General features: G+C 32.8%; 1 protein-coding gene across 1 annotated transcript; it reads right to left on the bottom strand.

The window, feature by feature from the left end:
- Positions 1 to 3,197: 3,197 nt before the first annotated feature.
- On the bottom strand, positions 3,198 to 24,320 carry LOC120089216 (fatty acyl-CoA reductase 3-like). The gene is made up of 10 exons (XM_039046626.2): positions 24,195 to 24,320; positions 23,949 to 24,052; positions 23,579 to 23,781; positions 16,090 to 16,190; positions 15,342 to 15,534; positions 15,075 to 15,236; positions 5,396 to 5,477; positions 4,992 to 5,261; positions 3,943 to 4,070; positions 3,198 to 3,664 (listed from the first exon to the last, which is right to left on the bottom strand). Exons 1-10 carry the CDS (start codon positions 24,274 to 24,276, stop codon positions 3,511 to 3,513), a joined length of 1,479 nt encoding a protein of 492 aa, XP_038902554.1. The 5' UTR covers positions 24,277 to 24,320; the 3' UTR covers positions 3,198 to 3,510.
- Positions 24,321 to 25,440: the final 1,120 nt, after the last annotated feature.

Here is a 25,440-nt window from a genome sequence, read left to right as displayed (position 1 = left end):
TGCAATCATAAGAATACAAGACAAATAGAAGATCAACTTCGGTGAAAGGAGCACAAAGCATCTCTTGGTTTGATCTGTTAATAGGCTCCCAATTAAGATTTTCAATAAATCATAATTCTCTGCTTTTGTCAACGTAAATGTTGTTGAAGTGATTAATAATGACCTTATCAATAGGGTCATTTATATTGCAGCTAATCTCATTTTCATCTAAAATTTTGGATATTAAACTTCGTCGTTGTCTAGCCGTATAGACTTTATGGAAAAGAGCCATATTTTCGTCCCCTTCATGAAGCCATAATTTCTCATATCTTTGAGCCCAATATTGGGCCTATCTAAAAGCCTCGGTACTTAGATCAACTTTCAGGGCAGTTCTTCGATCATTGTCTATTTCGGTCAAGTTGTTGTTACTTTCAAGCAAAGTCAATACTCCAAATTTCTTTCGTCCAAGCCTTTTTATCCTCATTAGTTACCTTCTTTTACCTTCTCTACCAAGAATGAATAGACTGAGATAATTGCTTTAGTTTGCGAATGAAAGAGGATCTCGGGTGGCTAATTTGGCTTGTGGAATCCCACCAAACATCTACATTGTTTTCAAAATTTACCTAATGTAAAAGATTATTGTTGAATTGAAAAGGAGTGGGACCCCAACAAAGATTAGAAGTTTCCAAGACAACATGGAAGTGATCTGAAGTGATTCTAGTAAAAGTTCTAGAATAATGGGATGAGAATCTATTTCCTACTGGCCTGTATACAGGAACCTATCAAGTCTGGAGAGAAAAGGTTGAGTACAGAGATTGGACCAAGTGTATTTACCATTCATTAAAGGAGGGTCAATCAATCCACATTTTTTAACAAAAGAATTGCATTTTTTTCATGCCATGTTTGGCAGGAATTGAAGTAGAGGTTTCACTATTCCAAATAAGCACTTTCATTGAAGAACATGGAGCCCCTGAGACAAAGAGTCTGTATTTCCCACACCAACATTTTTGATATTCCCAAAATTAGTGCTCGGTCCATTGATTGAGATTGTTTTCTTTTAGTCAGACTACGAGTTCTTTTTTTAACGCTTTTTCACGCTTGTTGCAGTCCAGAACCCCTATATTCTCATCTTATCGCTGATAAGCATTGGGCCTAGGCTATCCTTCACAATTTCAGATTGTGTTGGGGAGGGTTGGACCGGTGTAGAGGTGAAAACATCAGGGTTGGATACTAAAGTGTCAGGTAGTGGGGAGATGTGGCCCAAATCAATCGTGAGGGTGAATTCAGGTTGCTTCTTATTTTCAATAATTGGCGTTTCTTTGTCTCCTTGGATCGATGTGGTGGTCTTTTCATGTAAGGGAGTCTGAGTTGGGCTTTTAATTCGGTAGACAAGCTTTTCTTCTATCTTCTTCCTCTGATTCTGATAGGTTTTAGGCCTAGTTGGGCTTCTAGAATTTGGGCCAGTTGGACTTTGAATTTTAATGGGTCGATCTGGGGCATTTTCAGGGTTAAAATAGAAAGTTTTGTTTTAGGAGATGGAAAAGTAACTTTCCTCTTTGATGGTTGTCGTCTTCTCATTACACTTCATAATTCCTTTCCCTTTGTCAATTATTTTCCTTTCTGATGTGTCGGTTTCAAGCTTCATATCACTGTCAGAGTCTTAATGGAGCCTTGGTGAACATGTAACCGTGTAACCGTGTTGTGCATTTCCGCTGAGCTGGTTTTCCTATTTGGAGTTTGCTCATACTTCTTTGGTGAAATGGCAACGTTTCCAATGAACTTGTATTGCTCCAATTCAGGGTTGTATTCATTAAACTCCGTTACTGCCTTTCTAAGGAATGTACCATGGATTCTGGGATTTCTCTCTGTTATCTACCTACCTTCTGTTTCTGTCGTTGTTTGGATAATCTTTATTGTGGCTTGGATGAAACCTATGTAATTGTATCGTACCTTCAATTTAGCTTAAATGAGATCAGTTCTTTCTCAAGTCTCCTTTGCCACTTCAATGAATCCACCACATGCATCACCAATTTGTGTGAATGTGTTTAAGTTCCATGCATGTAGAGGAATGCCTCTGAAACACATCCATCCCCGATAGCTAGGTATCAATTTTGGAGTTGCATGCAAACATGGAGGCCATTTTTTAAATTTAACATAGAATCTGCCAACTGTGACCCGTCATCTTTTGCAGCAGATCAGCTTAACCCATTCCCCGTTATCAAAAGAAATCAAAGCATTTTCAACACGAAAAGGTTTGTACGTGAAGTTCGATTCCACTTGAGCTTTAAGCTTAGCAAAAATCTTCTACCAATCGTCATGAAAACAACACCGTGTAATGATAATAGAGTGATCCCAGTCAAAATCCTCTTCTGCTTCCAACTCCAAGATGGCATTGTTTCTGCGTATTTCATCTTCTTTGGATGAGCTATTAGTAGAGCTTGTGCCAGAGGAGCTTCCCGGTGAGGCTACTTTAGCGTAGGAGGGCCTGGAGCTGTCATTATCAAATGAAGAATAGCTTGACCCTCTGCTAGTTTGGCCTTGGCAAGAAGTAAAGCTATCCTTGAGAATGCAACATTTTCTCCCTCTGTCATCAACACGAAAAATTTCTGCAATATTGCATTTCTGTTGTGAGCTTTTCAAACCCAGAGACAATGGTCTGGATATCTTTTCTCTGGGAAAAAATGATTTATTCTTGGTGTCGCAATCAAAGTTTCGAAGGTGGTTCTTAGCCAATCCAAAGATTCAGGGGTAAGGGATATCCAAAAGGAATTGTATGGACCCACCCTCTGCCACAAGAATCTTGGAGCTTCTGCAGCGCATGTCAAAGGAAACGAAGGAGAGGAAAGAGCACTGTAGCAAGCTCTCATCTCTTTTCCGATTGTGTTTCAAGCACAAATAAACAGTTTATATACTATAAAAAAATCTAAAATTTACTTCTTCAAAGGATTTTTTTTTTTTTTTTTAAGAATAAAAGGCTAAAACAATAATAATACAAATTTGAAAATATAAAAACTAAAATATTGAACAAATTTCAAAATATCAATGACCAAAATAGTGTTTTAGCCTAAAAAAAATATCATACTTTTGAGACTCACGCATTTGTCTAAGAATATACCAATAAATTTTTTTACTAATCCATTTTTTAGGTATATATCTTCGAATTTCGATCAAGAGGCTAGAAATTCAAATCTTTTACTTCATATATTATGGGTGAAGTTTTAATTCTAATAATATTATAACAAAGAAAAAGAGTATTAATATAAATTCATGATAGTTATTATAAATTAATCCAAAGCGATTCAAAATAATTAATATAAACCAATTCATTTGAGGTTACACTAACTAAAATCAGAACATCTTTCTATCTCAATTGCTGTCGGTTTCTTCGACATTACTCAGATAAAGAATCAATTTTCGATTCTCCACTTTGTCATGATTGATCTAATAAAAAAATCAATGGTTATTAATTTTTTTTATGACAAGAGAAAATAGTCCAAAGTGTTAAAATTACCCATTTCGATCTAAATCGAATCATTTGATGACATATTTAACGAGACCAGGAATGTGAACATTGACGAAGTAGTTTTCCCAATTGATATCCTTTGGGTCCAAAAATAGTGTCTCTCTATCTGTTTCATTGTCTCGTGTAGGCCTTCCCAATTTTTCAAAGTTGGTGTCATCAAATCTGTATATACAACAACAAAATATAATACAAATATAAGTTGGTCAAATTTTACGAATGATACCTATACTCCAGACTTTTTAAAGCTTAAATCAATGCATCAAAACTTCAACTTTTAGAAAGAAAGATCATGTCAATTATCGTTGAACTAAATTTACTTATGTTTGGCATAATAGTATGGAAAATTATCAAAAATATAATTATATAAATATTCAAGAGTGTGACATCCATGAAATTAGAAGGGTAAATAGTCAATTGGACTAATAATTTTACATAAATACCTGGCCTTGAAGAAGAGATATGGGCGATAAAGTTGTAGTAGTCTCATCACCCAACTTAATTTCCTCTTAAGATCAATATACTTGTCTTCAAAAGAGTGACATAATGCTTTGTTTACCCATTCCAAAACCTTTATAAATTATGAATACATTGATCAACAAAAGTTTCATTGTAATATCGTTTCTTAAAGTGTTATTTACTTTTTGTTTTTAAAATTTTTGTTCCCCTTTCATCTTGGTCCTTTTAAATCATTGTCTTAGAAGTAATCTTTAAAGTTTTATTAGATTTCATATTTTCTTTAGTTCTATTAAATTTCACTTTTAGTTTATATTTTATAAAGGTGTCAACATTGCTAAGGAATATAGATCATACATAGGATGATATCATAAAAATTCTATGGTAGATTCCAAATGCAAATTTTAACCAAAGTTATAGGATTGAAATTGAAATTTTTATAGCTAAATGACTAAATGGACGAAATGGAGTTAGAATTTAGAGAACAAAGTTAAACTATCAAGAACTTAAATACAAAAATGTCATAATTCATTAAAAGAAGTATTAGGAAAAATTACATTCAAACTAAAAATAGTTTAGTACTCATCTAACTTGTAGGTTTGAAAAACTAGAGGTGACCCAAGGAGTAGAAATTAATATTAATAAAAGAAAAAAAATGACGTTTTAAAGTGTTTTCAACACAAAATTTCTTGATCTTTATATACCATGTTTAAATCACCACTGAATCCAAAATACGGATGGGGTTAAATAATTTCAATGATTAAGTAGTGTGACATAGGTTGTATCTAATTTGCATGCATCACTTTCTTTTACATATAAAGGAAAACAATTAATTTTTTTTTTTAAAAATATATCACATGACAAATTTTTATTGAATAACTGTCTGAACTGTACAAAGATAGGTATAATTCAAACATAAGCTAAGTTTTTTTTTTCAACGTTAATTATATCAATACTTCAATATAAATATATTTGAAATATTCTTAATTAGTTTAGTTGGGCTTTTTAACTTTCTTAGAATATTTGAACAACATACCTTGAGAAAAAATAAGTAGCGAATGGTGATGTATCTATGGAAGCTATCCAAGTTGTTGAAGACATTGACTTTCTTAGCCTTGATGGCATTTCCATCTCCATTAATCCATGGTTTTTCAGTAAAGTATTGAAACATGAAACGTCGTAGATCACTCATTTTCATTGGATTTCTTATGGAAGAACCCACATGATATATTATTTGATTGCATATTTGGAGTTTATGCACTGTCATCGTCTTGATAATTGTATTCACTACCAAATCTGCTGGGATCTAAGTACATTATATTTAATTAATTAAAGTTTGTCAATATTTTTCTTTCAAATTCTATTATAGAAAAATATATATGTATATAAATTTGAGAGATCAAAATTTCAAAAAGAAAAAAAAAATAATTTTCATCTTACCACATCAAGGATTGAATTAATATCGCAACAGAAGAATGTTAGTTTTCCTTTAGCATATCCAACAATTAAGCTATCGATGGTCCTGCAAAAAAGGAAAAAAAAACTCGGACGTTAGAAGAATTCTTTATGTTTCGAAAAAAAATATTTTCTATATATGATTTGGATAGAAATTAACGGCAATGATTAGGTCAAGTTTAATCCATGTTGTCCACTTTTATAATACAATAAAACAAAAATATTAAATTATACAAAATATTTCTAAACTTTGTGTTTTTATATAAAAAAATATTCATGAACTTTCAGAAGTTTAAAAAATATTCTTAAACATTAAAAAATATATTTATCGTTAGTTTTGGATGGAATCTGATAATGTTTTGTTTAAAAAATATCCCTAAACTTTAAAAATATTTTTGAACTTTAAACAACGTGGATCAAGAAAAAGTTGAGTTTTCTCCACCGTTAATATTATAGTTAAACTTAAAAAGATAACAATAAAATAAAATAAAAGACAATTTTAAACCACACAATCAAAAAGTGATAGAGATGATACACACAAACAACAAAATAGTATTGATCTCTCATAATTTACCATACATATAAAATAAAGACTAATTTTTTTTTAAAAAAAAATTAACACTTAAAACAACACATACGTTCTTTCAAAATATCTTTATTGTTAATTATGAATACAAACATTAATACTCATTTCAAAAATGTTATTGAAATTTTAAAAGTTGTATTGATACTCTTAGTCTTACAAAAAAAAAAAAAAAAAAAAAAAGTTTAAAGATACTCATATCGTTAGAATAGTTATCAGTTTGTTTTAAGCTTTCTTGAGTCCGAAAAGCACCAATTTTAAAATGAATTATATATGTATCATCTTTATTTTCATATAGATACTCTCATTTCTCTCTCATTTGTCCATCTTGCCCTAATGTTCTCACAACAAAATAGAAACTAAAATTTCGAGTTAAAACATAAAATCCTACAAAATCTCACAAAATTCCCAAAATCACAATTCAACTTAAAACTTACCTAAGCAATAAATAGTAAAATACAAAAAGGACGTATCTGGCTATTAACAGACACTCAACTATTTACGTAACTATAGAAAATAATAAGGTATTTAAGTGGGTTTTATGGGGTTTTTTTGTGAAATTAAAGGTTCAATGGCATTTTGGTAATTATGGGCAAATGATATTTTTGTAAATATATCATCTTCTCCAATTAGGGTTGGAATTTTTCGTGTGACTCTTTGAGAAGCATAGGCAGTAACCGTCTGGAAGAAAAAAGCGAGAGGAAGCAGTCGTTCACGCACGCAGACCACCGAGGGAGTCGTCGTTCCTTTTTCTGTCCAGCTTTAACGTCAGCAGCAGGGGTTCACCGATCGTTCACCTCGTCCGGCTTTGACGTCAACAGCAGTACAGTTGGCGGCAGTGTGGGTTTGTGTCCATCGACTTCGCAGGCTGTCGTTCGAAGTTGCAGTGGTTTCTGCGTGCTGTCATCGGTCAGTAAGCGCTGGTTTCGGTGGGTTCTAGTTCGGCACATGAGTTCGCTGCGAGTCTGTGTGTGGTGGTTCGTCGGTCAGATGCAGGTTGGTTTGGGCTGTTTTTGTTAGGTTTTATGTCCTAAAACTCGTAGTTTGTAAACATTAGAACTTATTCTGAGAATTCGATAAAGTTATTGTTGACTATATTATTTTTTAGAAATCCAATATTCTCTTGACTATTATATGAGTACTTGAACTTTATGTAGAGACATACAAGTGGATTAGGTTCGAGTAAATAGTCAAAATGATCTATAGCATATGAATAAGATTGGCTACCTTATTCTGGTAACACTATTGGATGCGACCTACTCTGTAGTTGTTATAAAGTGTTGTAAAGTGCTACATACGAAGTGATCCTAATTTGTGCATGTTGAGACATGAGGAGTGGGGGTATCCTGTGCAAATGAGTTTTGTGCGAGATCGGACCACGAAACCTGTCACTCTTACTTTATAACGTTGTTTACTGTTTAGACTGACGATTTCAAAGCGATGACCTAGGTAACTTAACCATAATCCTGAGCTAACTATGAACTTCTGTTTGTTCGGGATTATCCTTTGATCTGTAAATGGTAAGAGTAGACCAATTGCCTCTGGATAAGACCAGATGAATAGCTGGGAACATTGGGTGTAAGAGGGAATTCACTCTTACCCGATTAGGGTTAGTAGAGAAGTTGTTCCCTTCAAATGTTGATTCTGGGTCTTGAACAAGAGGCCTCACTCTCTCATTGGCCTAAGAGGGATTCGATTTGTTGATTGGATTACAAATCAATTGTTCATTAGAGGATCGGTGGAACTTAAGAAACAAGAGGTAATTTTAGGGGTAAAACAGAGATTCGACCCATCCGTTATTATGAGCAACCTGTGAAGGGTTAACTTACTAATCATGGTTATATCGAGTGGACATAATATATCTACAGTGAAAGGAGTTCAGCTATGGCTTTAGTGGAATCACTCATTAGTTAACGAATGGGAGTTAGATCGGTCTAATGAGTTTAGCCGATTAATCTCGGATCATTGGAGCCCATAATCTGTAGGTCTACGAGATCCCCTACTAGCTCGTAAATGGGTACACTTTAGGGTAACTTGAGAAATTAATTTGAAACGTTCAAATTAAATGGAACAAGAGAATAAATATTTAAATAAGATTTAAATATATAAAGATGATTATTGTGCAAAAATTAATTTAATATTTAATATTTAATTAATTAATTTTTTAAATTAATTTAAGAAAATTCATTTTTAAATTAAAATGATTTAAAATTCATTTTGTATTTTAAAAATGAAATGAAATTCGTTTTGCATGTTAGCACATAATGGAAAAAGAGTTTTTCCATTATCATCATCTTTTATGCTCACACACAAACCATGAACTTCTCTACCTTGATTCTCCAAGCATGAGCTGCAAGCCATGCACTCCATCTATTTGCATATTCATCTTGATATATAAAAAAGATTGGAGTTGTTGGAGAAGGATGATGATATACAAGATGAATACATAATTTTTGAGAGAAAAATCGTGGTGAAGAAGAAGCTGTCTTCTTCTACTTGCTGCTATGAGCTTCCCTTATTTCTTCACATCTACAAGCCATTCTTGAGTCCCACAACTCTGCCTAAACCTCCAAGAACATAGCAGGGAAGACTTTAAGGTGGTTCACGTTGATATTAAGTGAAGACAACAGCTATACAAACGATTTTCTTGAAGAGTTCTTCAAAGGTATGTTCTGAAAACCCATTTTTATGAACAACATGCTTTAATTTTTGTCAAAATTAGTGAACTAGAATGCTTATGAATCCTTGATTCTTCCGCTACGTGTTGTTTAACTCTAATAGTTTTGCAGCAGGTTGTTCTCGATTTCAGAGGCGACGTTGTGTGCGGATCTCTCGGTATCAGTGGATATTAAAATTATAGATTGGTGATTATTATTGATTATCTATAATTGTAAATTCCTTATTGCTCATAAGAAAATTAATTTAAGCTGGTTCTCAAAGTGGATGTAGACAAAATTGGTCGAACCACTATATATCTTGGTGTTCGTTTTTTATTGCTTTCAATTTATTTTGCTGATTGTTTGTGTTTTGTTTGGCCATCTAAGTTAGGTTAAAAAAATCTCACAAGTGGTATCAGAGCTTCATTCGATCTAAGGAGGGTGTGTGGTAGTGTGCTGGCATATTCTTTGTTCAGGATTTTTTGTTGGGATTAATTTGACAGATGGCTTCGATGTCTACACGGTTCGAAGTTGTTAAATTTGATGGGAAAGGTGATTTCGGGTTATAGAGGAAAAAGATTAGAGCTGTTCTGGTACAACAAAAGGTAGCCAAAATCTTAGATGAAAATGACCTTCCACCAACCATTACAGAAGTTGAAAAAAGGGATATGGATGAGATGGCCTATTCGACGATAATTCTGTATTGCTTAGGCTAGTAGATAGGCCACTACTACAGCGGAGTTATGAAAGAAATTAGAAAGTTTTTTATTTGACTAAGTCCTTGCCAAATAAATTATATCTAAAAGAGAAATTTTTTGGATATAAGATGGACTTTAATAAAGGCTTAGAAGAGAACCTAGATGAATTCCAGAAGATTATAGTTGATCTCAATAACATCGATGAGAAGATGTTGGATGAAAATCAAGCAGTTATTCTTCTAAATTCATTGCCTGAATTATATCGAGAAGTTAAGGCATCTATTAAATATGGACGGGATTCATTGTTTATGGATATAATGTTGGATGGCTTGAGAACGAGAAACCTCGAGATTAAAAAGGAGCACAAAGATGGAGAGTTACTCATGACTAGAGGCAGAAGTGAGAAAAAGAACGGAAAAGGAAAAGAGTCGAGATCCAGGTCAAAATCAAAGGGGAAAACCAAAAAGTGTTTCCTATGTCACATAGGACATTTTAAGAAAAATTGCTCTTTGAATAAGAGCAAAGAAACATCAAGTAGTAAGCATGCAGGGGATTCTAGTGCAACAAATGGATTCAGCGGAGGTCTTGATGGTGTCTAGCAGGGACATTCAGAATGCTTGGATCATGGATTCAGGATACACGTTTCACATGACTCCTAATCGAGATTTCTTGATTGACTTTCAGGAAAATGATGGGGATCAGTTTTGCTTGGTGATAATGGTGCTTGTGATGTAAAGGAATTGGGTCAGTTCGAATTACAACATATGATGGAATGATTAGAATTCTTACAAATGTAAGGTATGTTCCAAAACTCAAACGAAATCTAATTTCTCTGGGCGAATTAGATAGAGCAGGTTATTCCTATAAATCTGAGAATGGAGTTCTGAAAGTTATCAAGAGTTCTTTGATTAAGCTGAACGGGACCTTGAGGAATGGCCTTTATGTGTTGGAGGCTACTACAGGTTTCAGGTAGTGCTGCTGTTGCATCTGGGAAAGAAATAGATAAGTCTATGTTATGGCATAACATACTAGCTCATGTGAGTGAAAGAGGTCTTCAAGCTCTTTCACAATAAGGTTTGCTTGGAGGAGTTAAAAACATTGAACTCCCATTTTGTGAACATTGCATAATGGGAAAGTCTACCAAAGTGAAGTTTCGAAAAGGGAAGCATTCTACCAAAGGAATTTTGGATTATGTTCATTCAGATTTGTGGGGTCCTACAAAGGTACCTTCTATGGGAGGTTCAAGATACTTTATGTTGATCATTGATGACTTTTCAAGAAAGGTGTGGATGTATCCACTGAAATAAAAGGATGAAGCTTTTGGAAAATTTCTTGAATGAAAAAAGTAGGTTGAGAGCCAAACCGGCAAGAAGGTAAAGTATTTGAGAATAGACAACGGTTTAGAATTTGGGAATCACAAATTTGATAAATTTTGAAAATATGAGGGAATTACGAGGCATTTCACGGTTACGTACACTCCATAGTACAATGGTTTAACTGAAAAGTTCAACAGAACAATTATGAAGCGTACAAGATGTCTCTTGACAAATGCTTCATTACCGTTGAAGTTTTGGGGGGAAGCTGCCCAAACAACCTGTTATCTTATTAATAAGAGTCCGTCTTCCACTTTAGGCTTAAAGACTCTGCAGAAGATATGGACAGGAAAAGCTTCAAGTTTGGATCATCTCAGAGTGTTTGGATGTTCAGCTTATGCTCATGTTAAGGAAGGGAAGCTGAATAAGAGGGCACTGAAATGTATGTTTATTGGCTATCCTCAGGGTATTAAAGGATATAAACTTTGGTGCTTGAAAGAGGGTAGAAATAAATGTATTATCAGCAGAGATGTGACCTTTAATGAAACAGAGATGCCATTTTGTGTCAAAGAGCAGCAGAAACAGCAAACAGTTGATCAGGTTGAGGCAGAGGTTAGAATTGATTCTAAAACACGACCATCAGTTAGTTCAGGCGAATCCAGTGATCAGTCATCCAGTTTTGATGGTAGACAACCTCAATTGCAGAGTACTTTTATTGATGATGGAGCTTTCGGTGAAGAAAGCTCAAGTAGCAGTGACCTACAGAACTATTAGTTTACACGTGACAGGCCTCAGCGGGTGAGACAGGCTCCTACGAGGTATGGTTATGCTGATTTAGTTGCTTATGCTCTTACTTGTGCAGTTGACAGTATTGAAGCAAAGCCTCTTACTTTTGAGGAGGCTATTGTATTTGATTCGAAGAAACAATGGAAGGATGCTATGGAAGCAGAGTTGTTCTCGTTGCAGAAGAATCAGACATGGTCATTGGTTTCAAAGTCTCCTAATCAGAATCTCATTCAGTCAAAGTGGATTTATAAAATCAGTACAGGAGGTGACAACAAGCTTAGGTATAAGGCTAGACTGGTAGCCAAGGTCTACACTCAAAAGGAGGGAGTTGACTTTCATGAGATTTTTTCTCCGGTGGTGAGACATTCGTCCATTCGATTAATTTTATCTATTGTTGTTCACTTTGATATGTTTATTGAACAAATGGACGTCACCACAGCTTTCCTTCATGGAGAATTGGAGGAAGTGATCTACATGGCTCAACCTAAGGGCTATGAGGTGAAAGGAAAGGAAAACATGGTTTGTCGTCTTCACAAGACCATCTATGGACTGAAGCAATCGCCGAGACAGTGGTATATCAGGTTTGACACCTTTATTTTGAAGCAGGGGTTTCACAGGAGCTTATATGATGCCTGTGTGTACTGGAAACTATATAAAAAAGGTACATATATTTATCTACTTCTGTATGTAAATGATATGATCCTGGTGTCTAAGAATTATTCTGAAATCTGTGATCTCAAGAAACGGTTGAGTAGTGAATTTGAGATGAAAGATTTAGGTGAACTAAAAAGGATCCTAGGCATAGATGTGAAAAGAGATAGGGAGAAAGGTTATGTCTGGTTGTAAGGCAGTTTCGACATCCTTAACATCTCATTTTAGGCTTTCTTCATCTCAATGTCCTATTACTGAACAAGAAAAGATTTTAGGCTTTCTTCATCTCAATGTCCTGTTACTGAACAAGAAAAGTTAGAGATGGCTAATATTCCCTATTGTAATATTGTTGGAAGTATTATGTATTTAATGATTTGTACTAGGCCTGACTTGGGATATGCTATGAGTATGATAAGTAGGTTTATGTCAAATCCTGTGAAGGAGCATTGGAATGCAGTTAAATGGGTGCTTCGATATTTGAAAGGTAGTGCCAGTATATCATTGGATTTTAGCAGGATTGTGATAAATCAGCACTGTTGGAAGGCTTCACAGATGTAGATTACGCTATAGACCTTGACAAAAGAAGGTCTCTATCAGGTCACATCGTTTGTTTGGTAATGTGGTCAGTTGAAAGATTGCTCTACAGTCAGTTGTTGCTTTGTCTACTACTGAGTCAGAGTATATTTCATTGGGTGAAGCTGTGAAAGAGGCAGTGTAGTTGAAAAGGATAGTTAGTGAGTTGTTGTCGCAGGAGTTCATTCCTATCGTCCGTTGTGATAGCCAGAGTGTTATTCATCTTGCAAAGAATCCTTCTCATCACGAACGGTCTAAGCATATCGATGTCAAATTTCATTTTATCAGAGAAGTTGTGGCCCAGAAAGATGTTGAACTGGTCAAGGTTCATACAGTTGAGAATTTGTCAGATATGTTAACCAAGTTTCTTCCAGCCCATAGGTTTAAATACCTATTATATGGGTTGAATATTAAATCTGGATGATAGGGAGATTGGAGAATCAGCTTGGCACTTAAATATTCTTGTTATGAGGGAGATTTGTAGAAAATAACAAGGTATTTAAGTGAGTTTTATTGGGTTATTGGTGAAATTAAAGGCCTAATGGCATTATGGTAATTATGGACAAATGACATTTTTGTAAATATATCCATCTACTCCAATTAGGGCTGGTTATTCGTGTGACTCTTTGAGAAGCATAGGCAGCAGCCGTATGGAAGAAAAAAGCGAGAGGAAGCAGCCGTTCACGCACGCAGACCACCGAGGGAGTTACCGCTCCTTTTTTCGTCCGGCTTTGACGTCAGTGGCGGTGTGGATTTGTGTTCGTTGGCTTCACAGGCTGTCATCCGGAGTTACAGTGGTTTCTGCGTGCTGTCGCCAGTCAGTAAGTGCTGGTTTTGGTGGGTTATGGTTCGGCTCGTGAGTTCGCTGCAGGTCTGTGTGTGGTGGTTCGCCGGTCAAAGGCGGGTTGATTTGGCCTGTATTGCAGTGGGTTGTTCTCGATTTCAGAGGGTTTAAACCAAATTGGTTGAACCACTATATATCTTAACTGTCACAGTAACCTTGTAAGTCCTAAGCTCTTCTTGGTGCTTCCATTATTTTCTTTACTTTTGTTATATTCTATATACCTTAATTGAAACAAACCATCTTTTATTTTTATTTTTATAATAATAAATAAGCAATGGTCAAACAATTAACAAAAAGGAGAGCAAGAGTAGAGAAAGAGGAAAAAAAAATAGAGAAAATATATAAGTGCTAGATCATACTAGGGGTGTTCAAAAAACCCGATGACCCAAAAAAATCGATCAACCCAACCCAACCCAACCCATATAGTTTGGGTTGGATTATCAGTTCATTTGGGTTGGGTTGGGTTGGGTTCAGATAAATGAAAATTTTATGGGTTGGGTTGGTTCGTGGGTTCACCTAATATAATCCAAACCAATCTAAGTTTATTATTAACTTTAAAATATATTTTTATTATTACTTGATCTTAGTTTTATTTAATTCCAATATTTTTGAATAATTTATTCTTTAACAACTCTTAAAAATAGTTTTTTTGCACTTTAGAAAGAAAATTTTCACTATGTAAATTGAAATTGAGTCGTTAATCTTAATTCAATATATAAAAATAATTAAATTAGATTTTTACATATTTATGTTTTGCTTATTTTTAGAACAAAATTTTAAATAAGTGACCCGATTAACCCAAACCAATCCAACCCAATTGGGTCTAAAAAGTCTTTTGACCCAACCCAATCCATGAACACCCCTGGATCATACATTGAAATAGGGAAAAGAGAGAAAATGTAAGAGGGAGGTGATGGGGTGTAGATAAATGGTAAGGACATTTTAAACTTTTTTTAAGTCAGGGTACTAATACAACTTTTGAAAGTTTAGACGTATGTTTAGAACAATGTATTAACAGTTTTTGTTCATATGTTAACAGTAAGAGTATTTTTTAAAACTTTTTTTTAAGCTAAGGGTAATATTGAAATTTTTGAAAGGTCAAGAGTATTTTTTAAACAAAATGATAAAAGTTTCCATCCAAACTAAGAAAAGAGTATTTTTGAACCATTTTTTAAAGTTTAAGGATATTTTTGAAACTTTTGAAAATTTCTTAAAAATTTTCAAAAAAAGAGTATAAATTTCAAGTGTATTTTTTATAATTTAGCCAATAAACAAAGCAATACTTGGGTGCATCCTACTCTCATTATACACATAATAATAATACATTTTTTTTAAAAAAAGTAAGGATAATTTAACACATGACAAACTATGATTGAAAAATTTAGTGGAATGCACATAATTAAAATAGGAAATGTCCATAAATATTTTTCTTAAAAAAAATAAATTATTTTCTTAAGAAACAGATTTGTCATGACAAATTTTAATTAAGTAACTCGACTACAAAAGGATAAATACAATCGAGACAGCACCTAAATATTTATAAAAAATTAATTACGTACCTGGCGCCTTCGATCCAACCAGGAAAAGGCTCTTTGTAAGTACTCGTAACTATAGTGGGTCGTATAACGATCAAAGGTAGATTATCTTTTAGGTCATCAATTACCATTTCACCCATTGCTTTTGTAAAGGTGTATGTATTAGGCCATCCAAACATATTAGCCCTTACCATAAATAAAACAAAAGAAAATGATAATATATATCGTTACTAGCTAATACAATAAATTAAACTCAAACAACATAATTAATTAACCTAATTAACTCCATACCTTTGGATGCCCAAGTCTTTCATGGCTATTGTTACAACTTTTTCAGAAGCTTCAATGTCTTTAAGTTGCTTTAATCTTTCTTCTACTACTTTTTGTTCTATTTCAATGTTTAATCCTTCTGTCCCATTAAGAGACTCTCCCAATTTATGTGGGGTTTCTAAGATAAGTCCTTCTCTTTCTCCTGAGATAAAAGCTGATACAAATACATTCTCAAATTATTATTTAATAGAGAACTTCATTTTTTCTAGTTTTTGGGTCATAAAAATAGAGAACTTCCAAACCAAAAATGATTAAGGAAATTAAAAGGGAGAAAAATAAAGTTCAGTTAAATTATAAAACAAAATGCCCACAAGTTTTGCTATTTGTTTAAAAAATACCCTTAAATTTTCACGTGTTATAATATTACCTCTGAACTTTCATCAACGTTTCAAAAATACCTTTGAAATAGTTTTTTTTTTTTTTTTTTTTTTTTTTTTTTAAATTTTAGACAAAAATTGAGATATGAAATGGTATGGAAATGATATTGAATGAAAATTTAAATCACTACATCAGTTTAGCTTACCGCGACACCGTTCTAAGTCTCGATTTATGTTAATTGTAAAAAAATTATATTTGAATGGTAATTTTAAAATTTTTATGAAAGTTGAAGAATAATATTGTAATTTTTAAACGTATAGGAATATTTTTTAAACAAATGACGATTTATTATAGTTGAGCTAAAAAGTAGTAATAATGTATGGATACTAACCAGTGGATACATGAACAAGAAGTTTAAAATTAGGGCACTGCTTTGCAAAGTTTACAACATGTTTAGCTCCCAAGGTGTTGGTGCCAAGTGCTACATCATATCTTGTTTCAGAAGGGGAAAAAAAAAAGAAGTGCTACATCATATATAGTTAAAAGAATTATAGTATTGCTTATGTAATTAACAAAATTAAATTGGAAGAACTATATTAATGTGTGTACATTCATGAATATAAAATTAATCAACATGTTGGCATCAATTAAGTTTATCAATATTTATATTATAGTATGGAGTAAGGGTGTTCAAAAAACCTGATGATTAAAAAAAACCGATCAACTCAACCCAATCCGTGCGATTTGAGTTGGATTGGATTTAAATAAGTGAAAATTTTATGAGTTGGATTGGTTCATGGGTTTACCTAATATAACCCAAACCAACCTGAATTTATTATTAACTTTAAAATATATATATATATATATATATATATATATATATATATATATATTGTTACTTATAACACAATTATTTATACATATATTGGTTTTAGTTTTATTTAATTTCAGTATTTTTTGAATAATTTATTCTTCAACAACTTTTAAACCTAATTTTTTTGCACTTTAGAAAGAAAATTTTCACTATATAAATTGAAATTGAGTTTTATTTAATTATTTATACATATATTGGTTTTAGTTTAATTTAATTTCAATATTTTTTGAATAATTTATTCATCAACAACTTTTAAAACAAGTTTCTTTGCACTTTAGAAAGAAAAATTTCACTATATAAATTGAAATTGAATAGTTAATCTTAATTCAATATATGAAAATAATTAAATAAGATTTTTACATATTTACTTTTGACTTCTTTTAGAACAAAATTTTAAATAAATGACCCGATTGATCCAAACTAATCCAACCCAAATATTCATGGTTGGGTTGGATTAGGTTCATTTTTTAATAAAGATTATTTAGGTTGAAGAAATTTATAACCTGAACAATTGATTTGGGTCTAGAAAAAGTTTTTCAATTCAAACCAACCCATGAATACCCCTATGGAGTTGAAGACCCCTCAACCATTTTTTTCACTTAAAACTTTAAATATCTAGCACCAATGTTTTTTTTTTAATAACTTTCAAATTCTCATTTTTATCTTTAAATTTTAAATTTTATTTCAAAATAATTCTTTCACCAACTTTTGTATTAATTAAAATGAAATCTGAAAAGTGACGTGACGTGGCAATGACATAAAATAGTGATATACATATAATATAAAGAGGTAGATTTTAATTATGTTTCTCTCAATACTAAAGGTTCCTACTTTGTGGTTTTAGGTGAATTTTAATTTAAAATTGTCTCCCTGGAGCGAAAAACAAATTTGAAAGGTAAATTTTTTAATTGAAGTGTTGAGAGAGGACATAAATGAAAGAAATAAAAATTAGTTATACATTAATAAAAATCAACAATCTTTCTTAGAAGAATAAACTAATGAAAGAAAAAATTATGAAAGAGTGAGATCAACTGAAATTATTGATGGGCAGAAGGAAAAATAACCAGGAAAATTGCACTGAGTATCAAATTAAATATAGGATTTAGTAATTATATCATCAATTTTTCAAATTTTCCAACTGGAGGCAAGTTTGATTTTAAATTTTTATCTTATTTCAAAATTATCCTCAATTAAATCTATGTCTTGTATCTTCGATTTCTGTAGATAACATCTGATTTTTTATTATATTTCTCTCTCACGGGACTTTTCTTTATCCATTTCAAACTCTATTACTTTTCCTTTAAGTTATGAAGTTATATTTTTACCAAATAAATGAGATGTTTTTCATTTACTATTTTTAAATTATATATATAATTTTTTTTTTCCTTTCTGCTGTATGGGTTTTGTTTTCAAAATACTAAAACTAAAATCTTGACTCGGTTTTGTGGTAATTTCCAGCTTTCCCATTTTTAGTGGTTGGAATCAAAACACATCTATATTGATTTTTTTAAAATATTTATTTGCCTTTTTCTTCTTCTTGAATTTTAGATTCTTCCACAACTTTTCCTTTTTTTCATTTCCAAATCAAGTGCCATACCTGATTGTTGTAATTAGACAACAATCAGGTAACAATTAATATCATAAACAATTTGACAACCATTCTCATATAGCAACCTGTATTATTGACAATCAATATTAGATAGTAATCAGATAACAATCAGTTGGTATCATTGACAATAAAAAAAATTCAATATCAAATAACAATCAAACAACCATTAGATAGCAAATTAGTATAAGATGACAATTAGATAACAATCCGTATCAAATAGCAATCAAATAATAATCAGACAACAATCAATATTATTGACAATTAGTATATCAAATAGTAATCAGATAATAATCATATAACAATAAATATCAAATGAAAATCAGATAACGATCACATAGCAATAACATAAAAATTATATAACAATCAAATTCCAACTAGAGTTAATGAATCATAGTTGCACGGGTGGGATTTATCATGTTTGCAAAATACCATAAACCAAAGACACGCTCCAAATTTTGAATTTTTTTTTTTTTTTTTTTTTTTGTTAAAGTTGTAATTGCCCCAACTAACAAAGAAGAAGATAAAGATATATGACTAATAAATTAAAAGAAGTAATTTTCATGAGAAAAAACTGTTAATTAATTTCCATTATCTTTGATTTCATCGTGTTCTTTGTGATTTACTTTTAAAAAAATTGCCCCCAAATCTTCCAATTTTAAGGGGAGGAAATTAGACAGGTTAGTAATTCAAAATTGTAAATTAGTTTTGAGTTGGTCTAGTCAATTTTTAGTTTCTAAGAAAAATAGTTGAGGTTATTTTTAGTTGTAGTCAAGTTTATCTTTCTATTCTTATGGACCTATTGGAATTAGTTGTTAATATTGTGGAATCTATTTTTAAGACTTAAATTGTGTATTTATATAGAGGTTTTTTTTAGAATGAATGAATATATTTTCCATTTTCTCATTTCTCCCTCAATAATTAGAACTACAGTGGTAGCAAAGGGACTTGTGAGTGAGAGTGAGATATCCCTAAGAGAAACTGAGTGACACACTTGTGAGGATTAAATGAGATAGTGTCAAGACCAAGTAATCTTTCTTCATTAGCCCCACCTGTATTTGACGATGAGAATTACTAAGCATGGGCTATCAGAATGCAAGCTTACATGGAGAGTTGTAATTATTGGGAAGCAATTGAGCAAGACTATGAGATTGCTTCACTTCCTGATAACCCAACAATACATTAGATAAAGACCCACAAAGAAAGGGTTACTAGGAAGGCAAAGGCTCGAGCTTGCCTATATGAAACTATTTCTCCCACCATATTCAATAAAATTGTGGCCTTGAAGTCGACAAAGAAGATTTGGGAATTCCTCAAAAGTGAGCATGAAGGTGATGAGAGGATCAAAAGCATGAAGGTGTTGAACTTGGTGCGGATATTTGAGAAAATGAAAATGAAGGATTATGTGTTTATTAAAGAGTACTTAGATAAGTTGATTGTGATTGCTAACAAGGCAAGAGCATTAAGAATCGATTTATCGGACAATAGATTGGTTCAGAAGATTTTGGTTTCAGTACCTGAGAGATATGAAGCAACCATTACTTCCTTAGAAAATACTAATGACCTCTCAAACCACAAGGTGGTAGAAGTAGTTAGTGGTTTGCAAGCACAAGAGTAGAGGAGACTGATGAGGCAAGAAGGAAGTATTGAGGGGCATTGAAAGCTAGAGTGTAGCAGAGAGGTGGAAGAGAGAAGAAGTGGAAAGGGAAGAAGGGAAGTGGTAGTAGTGGCTCAGAGTCTACTGCAAAGGTTGTTGGTAGTACATGCAAGCATTGTAGAAAGCAGAATCATCTGCATTTCAGATGTTGGAGAAGGCTAAATGTGAAGTGTAGAAGGTGTCATTTATTGGGGCACATTGAAAAATTTTGCAATGAAGCAAAAATTCAACAGCAAGGAGGAACACATGTTGTAGTACAGCAAAAAGAAGATCAACTCTTTGTGGCTACTTGTTTCTCATCAGACACTCAATATGATGGTTAGTTGGTTGATAATGGGTGTACCAATCACATGACAAGTGACAAAGCATTGTTCAAGGACCTTGATAAGTCATTCAAGTTAAGGGTGAAGATAGGAAACAGTGAGTATCTAGAAGTAAAGGGGAAGGGCACAGTGTCAATAGAAAGTTGTGTTGGAACCAAGTTGTTTATTGATGTGTTATTTGTCCCTAAGATCGATCAAAATTTGTTAAGCGTTGGTCAATTAGTAGAGAATGGATGCAAAGTGTTGTTTGAAGAAGGAAAGTGTCTCATTTCTGGTTCTAATGGGAATGAGTTGTTCAAAATAAAGATGTAGCACAAGAGATTCTCGTTGGATCCACTTTAGTAGGAGCAAATAGTTTTCAAGTGCCAAGTGAATGACATTGAGTTATGGAACAGGAGGTTGGGGCATTTTCATCAGAAAGGTTTGTTGTATCTATAGAAGAATGAGATGGCACTAGAAGTACTAGTTCTCGAAGAGTTGAAAACAAACTGCAGAACTTGTTTAATAGGAAAGCAAACAAGGCTGCCATTCAAGAAGTCACAATAGAAAGCAACTGAGAAGCTGCAACTTATCCATACTGACTTGTGTGGACTTCAATCAACTCTCTCGCTAAATGTTAGCAAGTATTTCATTATCTTTATTGATGATTATACTAGAAATTTTTGGATATATTTCATGAAACATAAATCTAAAGTAGTTGAAGTGTTTCTAAAGTTTATCGAAATCGACATTTTCCCATGAGCGCAAGATGACTGCTGTATGGTCTTCTGTTTACTAAGAAGGCCTGTTTCCTCCGAAACCCCCTCGGGGGACTTTGTTCCCTCGATTTTCGGCCATGTTGAATCTCTTTCAACGATCGGGCGACATTTTCGATCTCGGAATTCAGTGATTTTGGCCGTTTTTGGTTTTCCCTCAAACCCCTCTTCCTTTTAAAATACATTTTCTAGCATCCTCCAGCCCAACCGCTCGCTTCTTTTTTGGAATGCGTAAGCTGTGGGGGACACAAACAATAAAAAACATATATTAACGTGTCCATAACGGAGTCAGTGAGAGGAAGAACAAGAGTAATTTAGAGATGACAAGATGCTTATTGCATGAGAAGAACTTGCCAAAGGAATTTTGGGCTGAAGCAGAAAACACAACAGTCTTTTTATTGAATAGACTACCTATAAGGGTATTGGAGAAGAAGACACCCTATGAAGCTTGGTTTGATATTAAACCAAAACTGACACATTTAAAGGTATTTTTTTTATGTTCCACAGACGAAGAGAGACAAGTTGAGTGAGAAGGCCGGACCAAGAATCTTTGTAGGCTATAACATGGTGTTCAAAGCCCACAAGATCTATCAACCTCACACGGATAAGATGGTGATTAGTAGAGATGTTCAGCTTTTGGAGGATGAGAAGTGTGACTGAATAAAAGAGGCAGAGGTAAAGCAATAAGAAGTCTTTTCTGGATCTTGATGAAGTAATTAATGACGCACTAGTTAGAGGGACTAAAACTATTGAGTGGGATGTATGAAAGAAGTAGTGTAGCTGCATTAGAACCTACAGGATATGAAGAAGCTAAAAGAGATACAAAGTGGATGGAGGTAATGAAGGAGGAGTTAAGTATGATAGAGAAGAATAGTACATAGGAGAGCTGGTAGAGAAGCCTGCAGACAGGAAAGTGATTGGAGTCAAATAGGTTTCCAAAACCAAATTGAATCGAGATGGCTCTGTGAATAAGCATAAGGCCAGGCTAGTGGTGAAAGGGTATGCATAACTCTGGAGAATTGATTTTTCTAAGATTGTTGCACTTGTTGCAATGATGGACACAATCAGATTGCTACTGGTTGTGTCAGCCCAACATAGATGGAAGGTGTACCAGCTAGATGTGAAGTCAGCATTCCTAAATAAAGTATTAGAAGAAGAGATCTACATTGAGCAACCAGACGTATTTATCATACCAGGACAAGAGAAAAAGGTTTATTTATTGAAAAAGACTCTTTATGGGTTGAAGGAAGCTCCTAGGGCATGGTACAACAAGATGGACGATCATTTGCTAAACTTGAGTTTTGTGAAGAGTCTATGTGAATCTACACTCAATGTGAAGATTTAGGTGTTTGAGATGACTGATCTAGGTCTGATGCATTACTTCCTAGGCATGGAAATTCAACAAAAGCAAAATGAAGTGTTTCTATTTCAGAAGAAGTATGTAAGAGAGATATTGAATAGGTTTAATATGGAGGAGTGTAAGAGTGTGAACACTTCAACGATTCAGAATGAGAAGTTGCAAAAGGATGATGGAGAAGAGCCTGTCGATGAGAATGTGTATAGAAGTCTAATGGGTGCCTCATGTATCTCACATCCACTAGACTTGACATTATGTACACTATAAGTATCCTATCTAGATTTCTTCACTGTCCAAGCAAGAATCATATGATTGTTGGAAAAAAAGTTATGAGATATCTAAAAGGTACATTGTCTTTTGGGATCAAATTTAGTAAAGTTGAAAATTTTGAGCTGTAAAGCTATTCGATAGTGATTGGGTTGGGTCATTAGATGATATGAAGAGTGCCTTTGGCTATTGTTTCACTTTTGGCTCAAAGTGTTTCTCATGGTGTTCAAAAAAGCAAGATATAGTGGCTCAATCAACTGCAAAAGTTGAGTTCATTGCAGCAGCAATAGCAATCAACCAAGCTGTTTGGTTGAAGAAATTGATGCATGACTTGCATCTGAAACAGGAAGAGAGTGTGAAGGTGTTTGTGAATGATCAAGCCACTCTAGCCATTTATAATCCAGTTTTTCATGGAATGACAAAAAATTTTAAGATCAAGTATTATGTTCTGAGAGAGATGTAAAAGGAAAGAGAAGTGCAATTGGTAGTTGCTGTTCAGAAGAGCAAATAGCAGATTTCTTCACTAAAAATCTTTTTGTGGATCGTTTTCAAGCTCTTAAGAGCAAGTTAGGTGTTTGCAGTATTTGAGCTAGGAGGAGAATGTTAGTTACTCAAAATTGTGAATTAGTTTTGAGTTGGTCTAGTCAATTCCTAGTTTCTAGGAAAAATAGTTGAGGTTATTTTTAATTGTAGTCAAGTTTAAGTCACTATGAGGTTCATGGGATTAGTTATTAACATTGTGGAATCTATTTTTAGACTTAAAATGTGTATTTATATGGAGCCTTTTAGAATGAAATGAATATACTTCCCATTTTTTCATCTCAATCAATAATTAGAACTACAAAACATGATTTTACCGGGATATCCAAAAATATATTAGTTTATTTCAAATGTGACTTAAAAACTTTTTTTTATAGCTCATCACCATGTCATATTTTGAAAAACGAAACTTGTAATTGTGGAGAAGCATCGTAGTTATTCGTTACAATTACTGTCGAAGTTAAGAGTACTTTATGTAATTTAAATCATTTTGTTTGTTACCTTTCATTGAAGTTGGTTGTTGCAGCCAAATTAATGATGATTTGTACTTGATGCTTTATTTCTTCAACCAAAATTGAATTTTTTAAACCCATATGTGAGAGTGAGATATCACTAGAAACCACACATACTTTTTCTGAAATAAATGTATTCAGATTTGCACCCCATTTCTTCTTCAACACTCGAAACAAATCCTTCTCCATCACCTATAATACAAAAAGCCAAACATATATAGTAAATTTTGTTTAACCCCTCATTCTTGTAAGTTAAAAGTTGTTGGGTAAAAGAAATCCATTGTTTTGCATTGACAAGTAATAATCATGTAAATTTATAACGAACAGAAACTTATGTTGTCAAAACAAAAGTGTGATACCTCGTTACAGAAACGTTGCATGGCTATAATTTCATCCGCCGCCCTTAGCAATAGATAGAGTTTTCTCACATTTGGTTGAATCCGCAATATTTTCTCCACCAAAACTACATTCCACAAATATGTTGAAATACTTTTCCAACCTTCTTTTATATGTTAATATTATTACTTTTTTTTTTTTTTCTAAAAAAGAAGTGATAAAATATAACATAAAATAACCCTAATAATATTGGTATGTAATATACATACTCTTTGCAAGAAAACCAGTGGAACCAGTGATCAAGATGCTCTTATTCTCAAGAAATCCAATTGCATTTCCACATTCTTCCATGAGAATTGAAGAGAGAAAATTTAGTGTAGTTTATATTCACAAATGATAGTTGTGGGAGAATTTGTTGGTTGCTATTTGGATATATATATAGTGGGTGATTGAAAAGTTGCATGCTATAGTTATAATGCATGGGACCAAGGTAGAATTATAAAAATAATATATTGCATTATGTCAATCAATTTCTAAGATCTATATATTAAGACACCATTATCCAAAAATTGAAAACAAACCATCTCATTTGTGGTGTTTAAAAGACCATGCATTTACTCATTTAGAGAAAAATAGATGGTTTTCATTTATGGCCCAACAACCCTTTTGAGTAGGAAAAAAAAATAGGTTAAATTATTTATTTGGATATATTTTCAAAAGTAATTCTCCTCGAATAATAATAATAATAATTAAAAAAAAACTATTTTGTATTGATCTTCCTCTCAAACCGAAGAGCGGCAAGTTATTAAGTTGATATTTCCATATGTTTTATTTGAATCATATCACAACAATTGCTTGTTTCTTTTAATTAGTTTAAAAATAAGTTTGGCAACTTTGAAAAAAAAATGATGATGTTTGGTTCTATAGTCAAAGGTGCCTTTAAAAATAATTAAAGGCTTGTATTTATTAAGTCATAAGATATTTTTATTTTTGGTCTATCAAAATGAACATAGTTAAACTGATATAAAGTGTGTATTCAAGTTTGAATTTCTGTATCTATGTATAACTTTCATAATTCAATCATGAAACTTAGAAGAATAGAAAAGGGGAAGACTCTCTAATTTAGAAATTGCGACAATTACACTCCAACCTTTCAGTTTGATCAATCACTTCTTTCAACCTATAAAATTTTATAATTAAGCCCTTACTTATTGCAAAATGCATTGTGCACCTAAATTGTAATAATTGTTTCAATAAATCGTAAAATTAATCCTTATTGATTTTTATAAATGACATTAAATAAATACATTTTCAAAATATAAAGAGTGGACCTTTTTTTTTTTTTTTCTTTTTGGAAAATGTTAACCATAAGCTTATGGAAGAAGAGTTGGAGTTCGAGTTAAGACCTGAACATAATGATGAAAAAAGTAAACACAAAGTTATTAAGGAAGGATTAATTGGACAAATAGCCAAAATAGAATAGTGTTTTTTAAAAATGGTCAAGACAGTTTCAGT

This window comes from Benincasa hispida, chromosome 10, assembly GCF_027475165.1.
Source record: "Benincasa hispida cultivar pf3 chromosome 10, pf3_genome.v1.1, whole genome shotgun sequence".
Lineage (NCBI taxonomy): Eukaryota > Viridiplantae > Streptophyta > Magnoliopsida > Cucurbitales > Cucurbitaceae > Benincasa > Benincasa hispida.
This window is presented reverse-complemented; position numbering and strand designations above follow the sequence as displayed.

Coding starts and splice junctions, on each gene's coding strand:
- LOC120089216 (XM_039046626.2), bottom strand. CDS start 24,276: ATGGAAGAATGTGGAAATGCAATTGGATTTCTTGAGAATAAGAGCATC. Junction 24,053..24,194: donor CACTGGTTTTCTTGCAAAGA/GTATGTATATTA, acceptor TGTGGAATGTAG/TTTTGGTGGAGAAAATATTG. Junction 15,237..15,341: donor AAAGACTTGGGCATCCAAAG/GTATGGAGTTAA, acceptor ATTTATGGTAAG/GGCTAATATGTTTGGATGGC.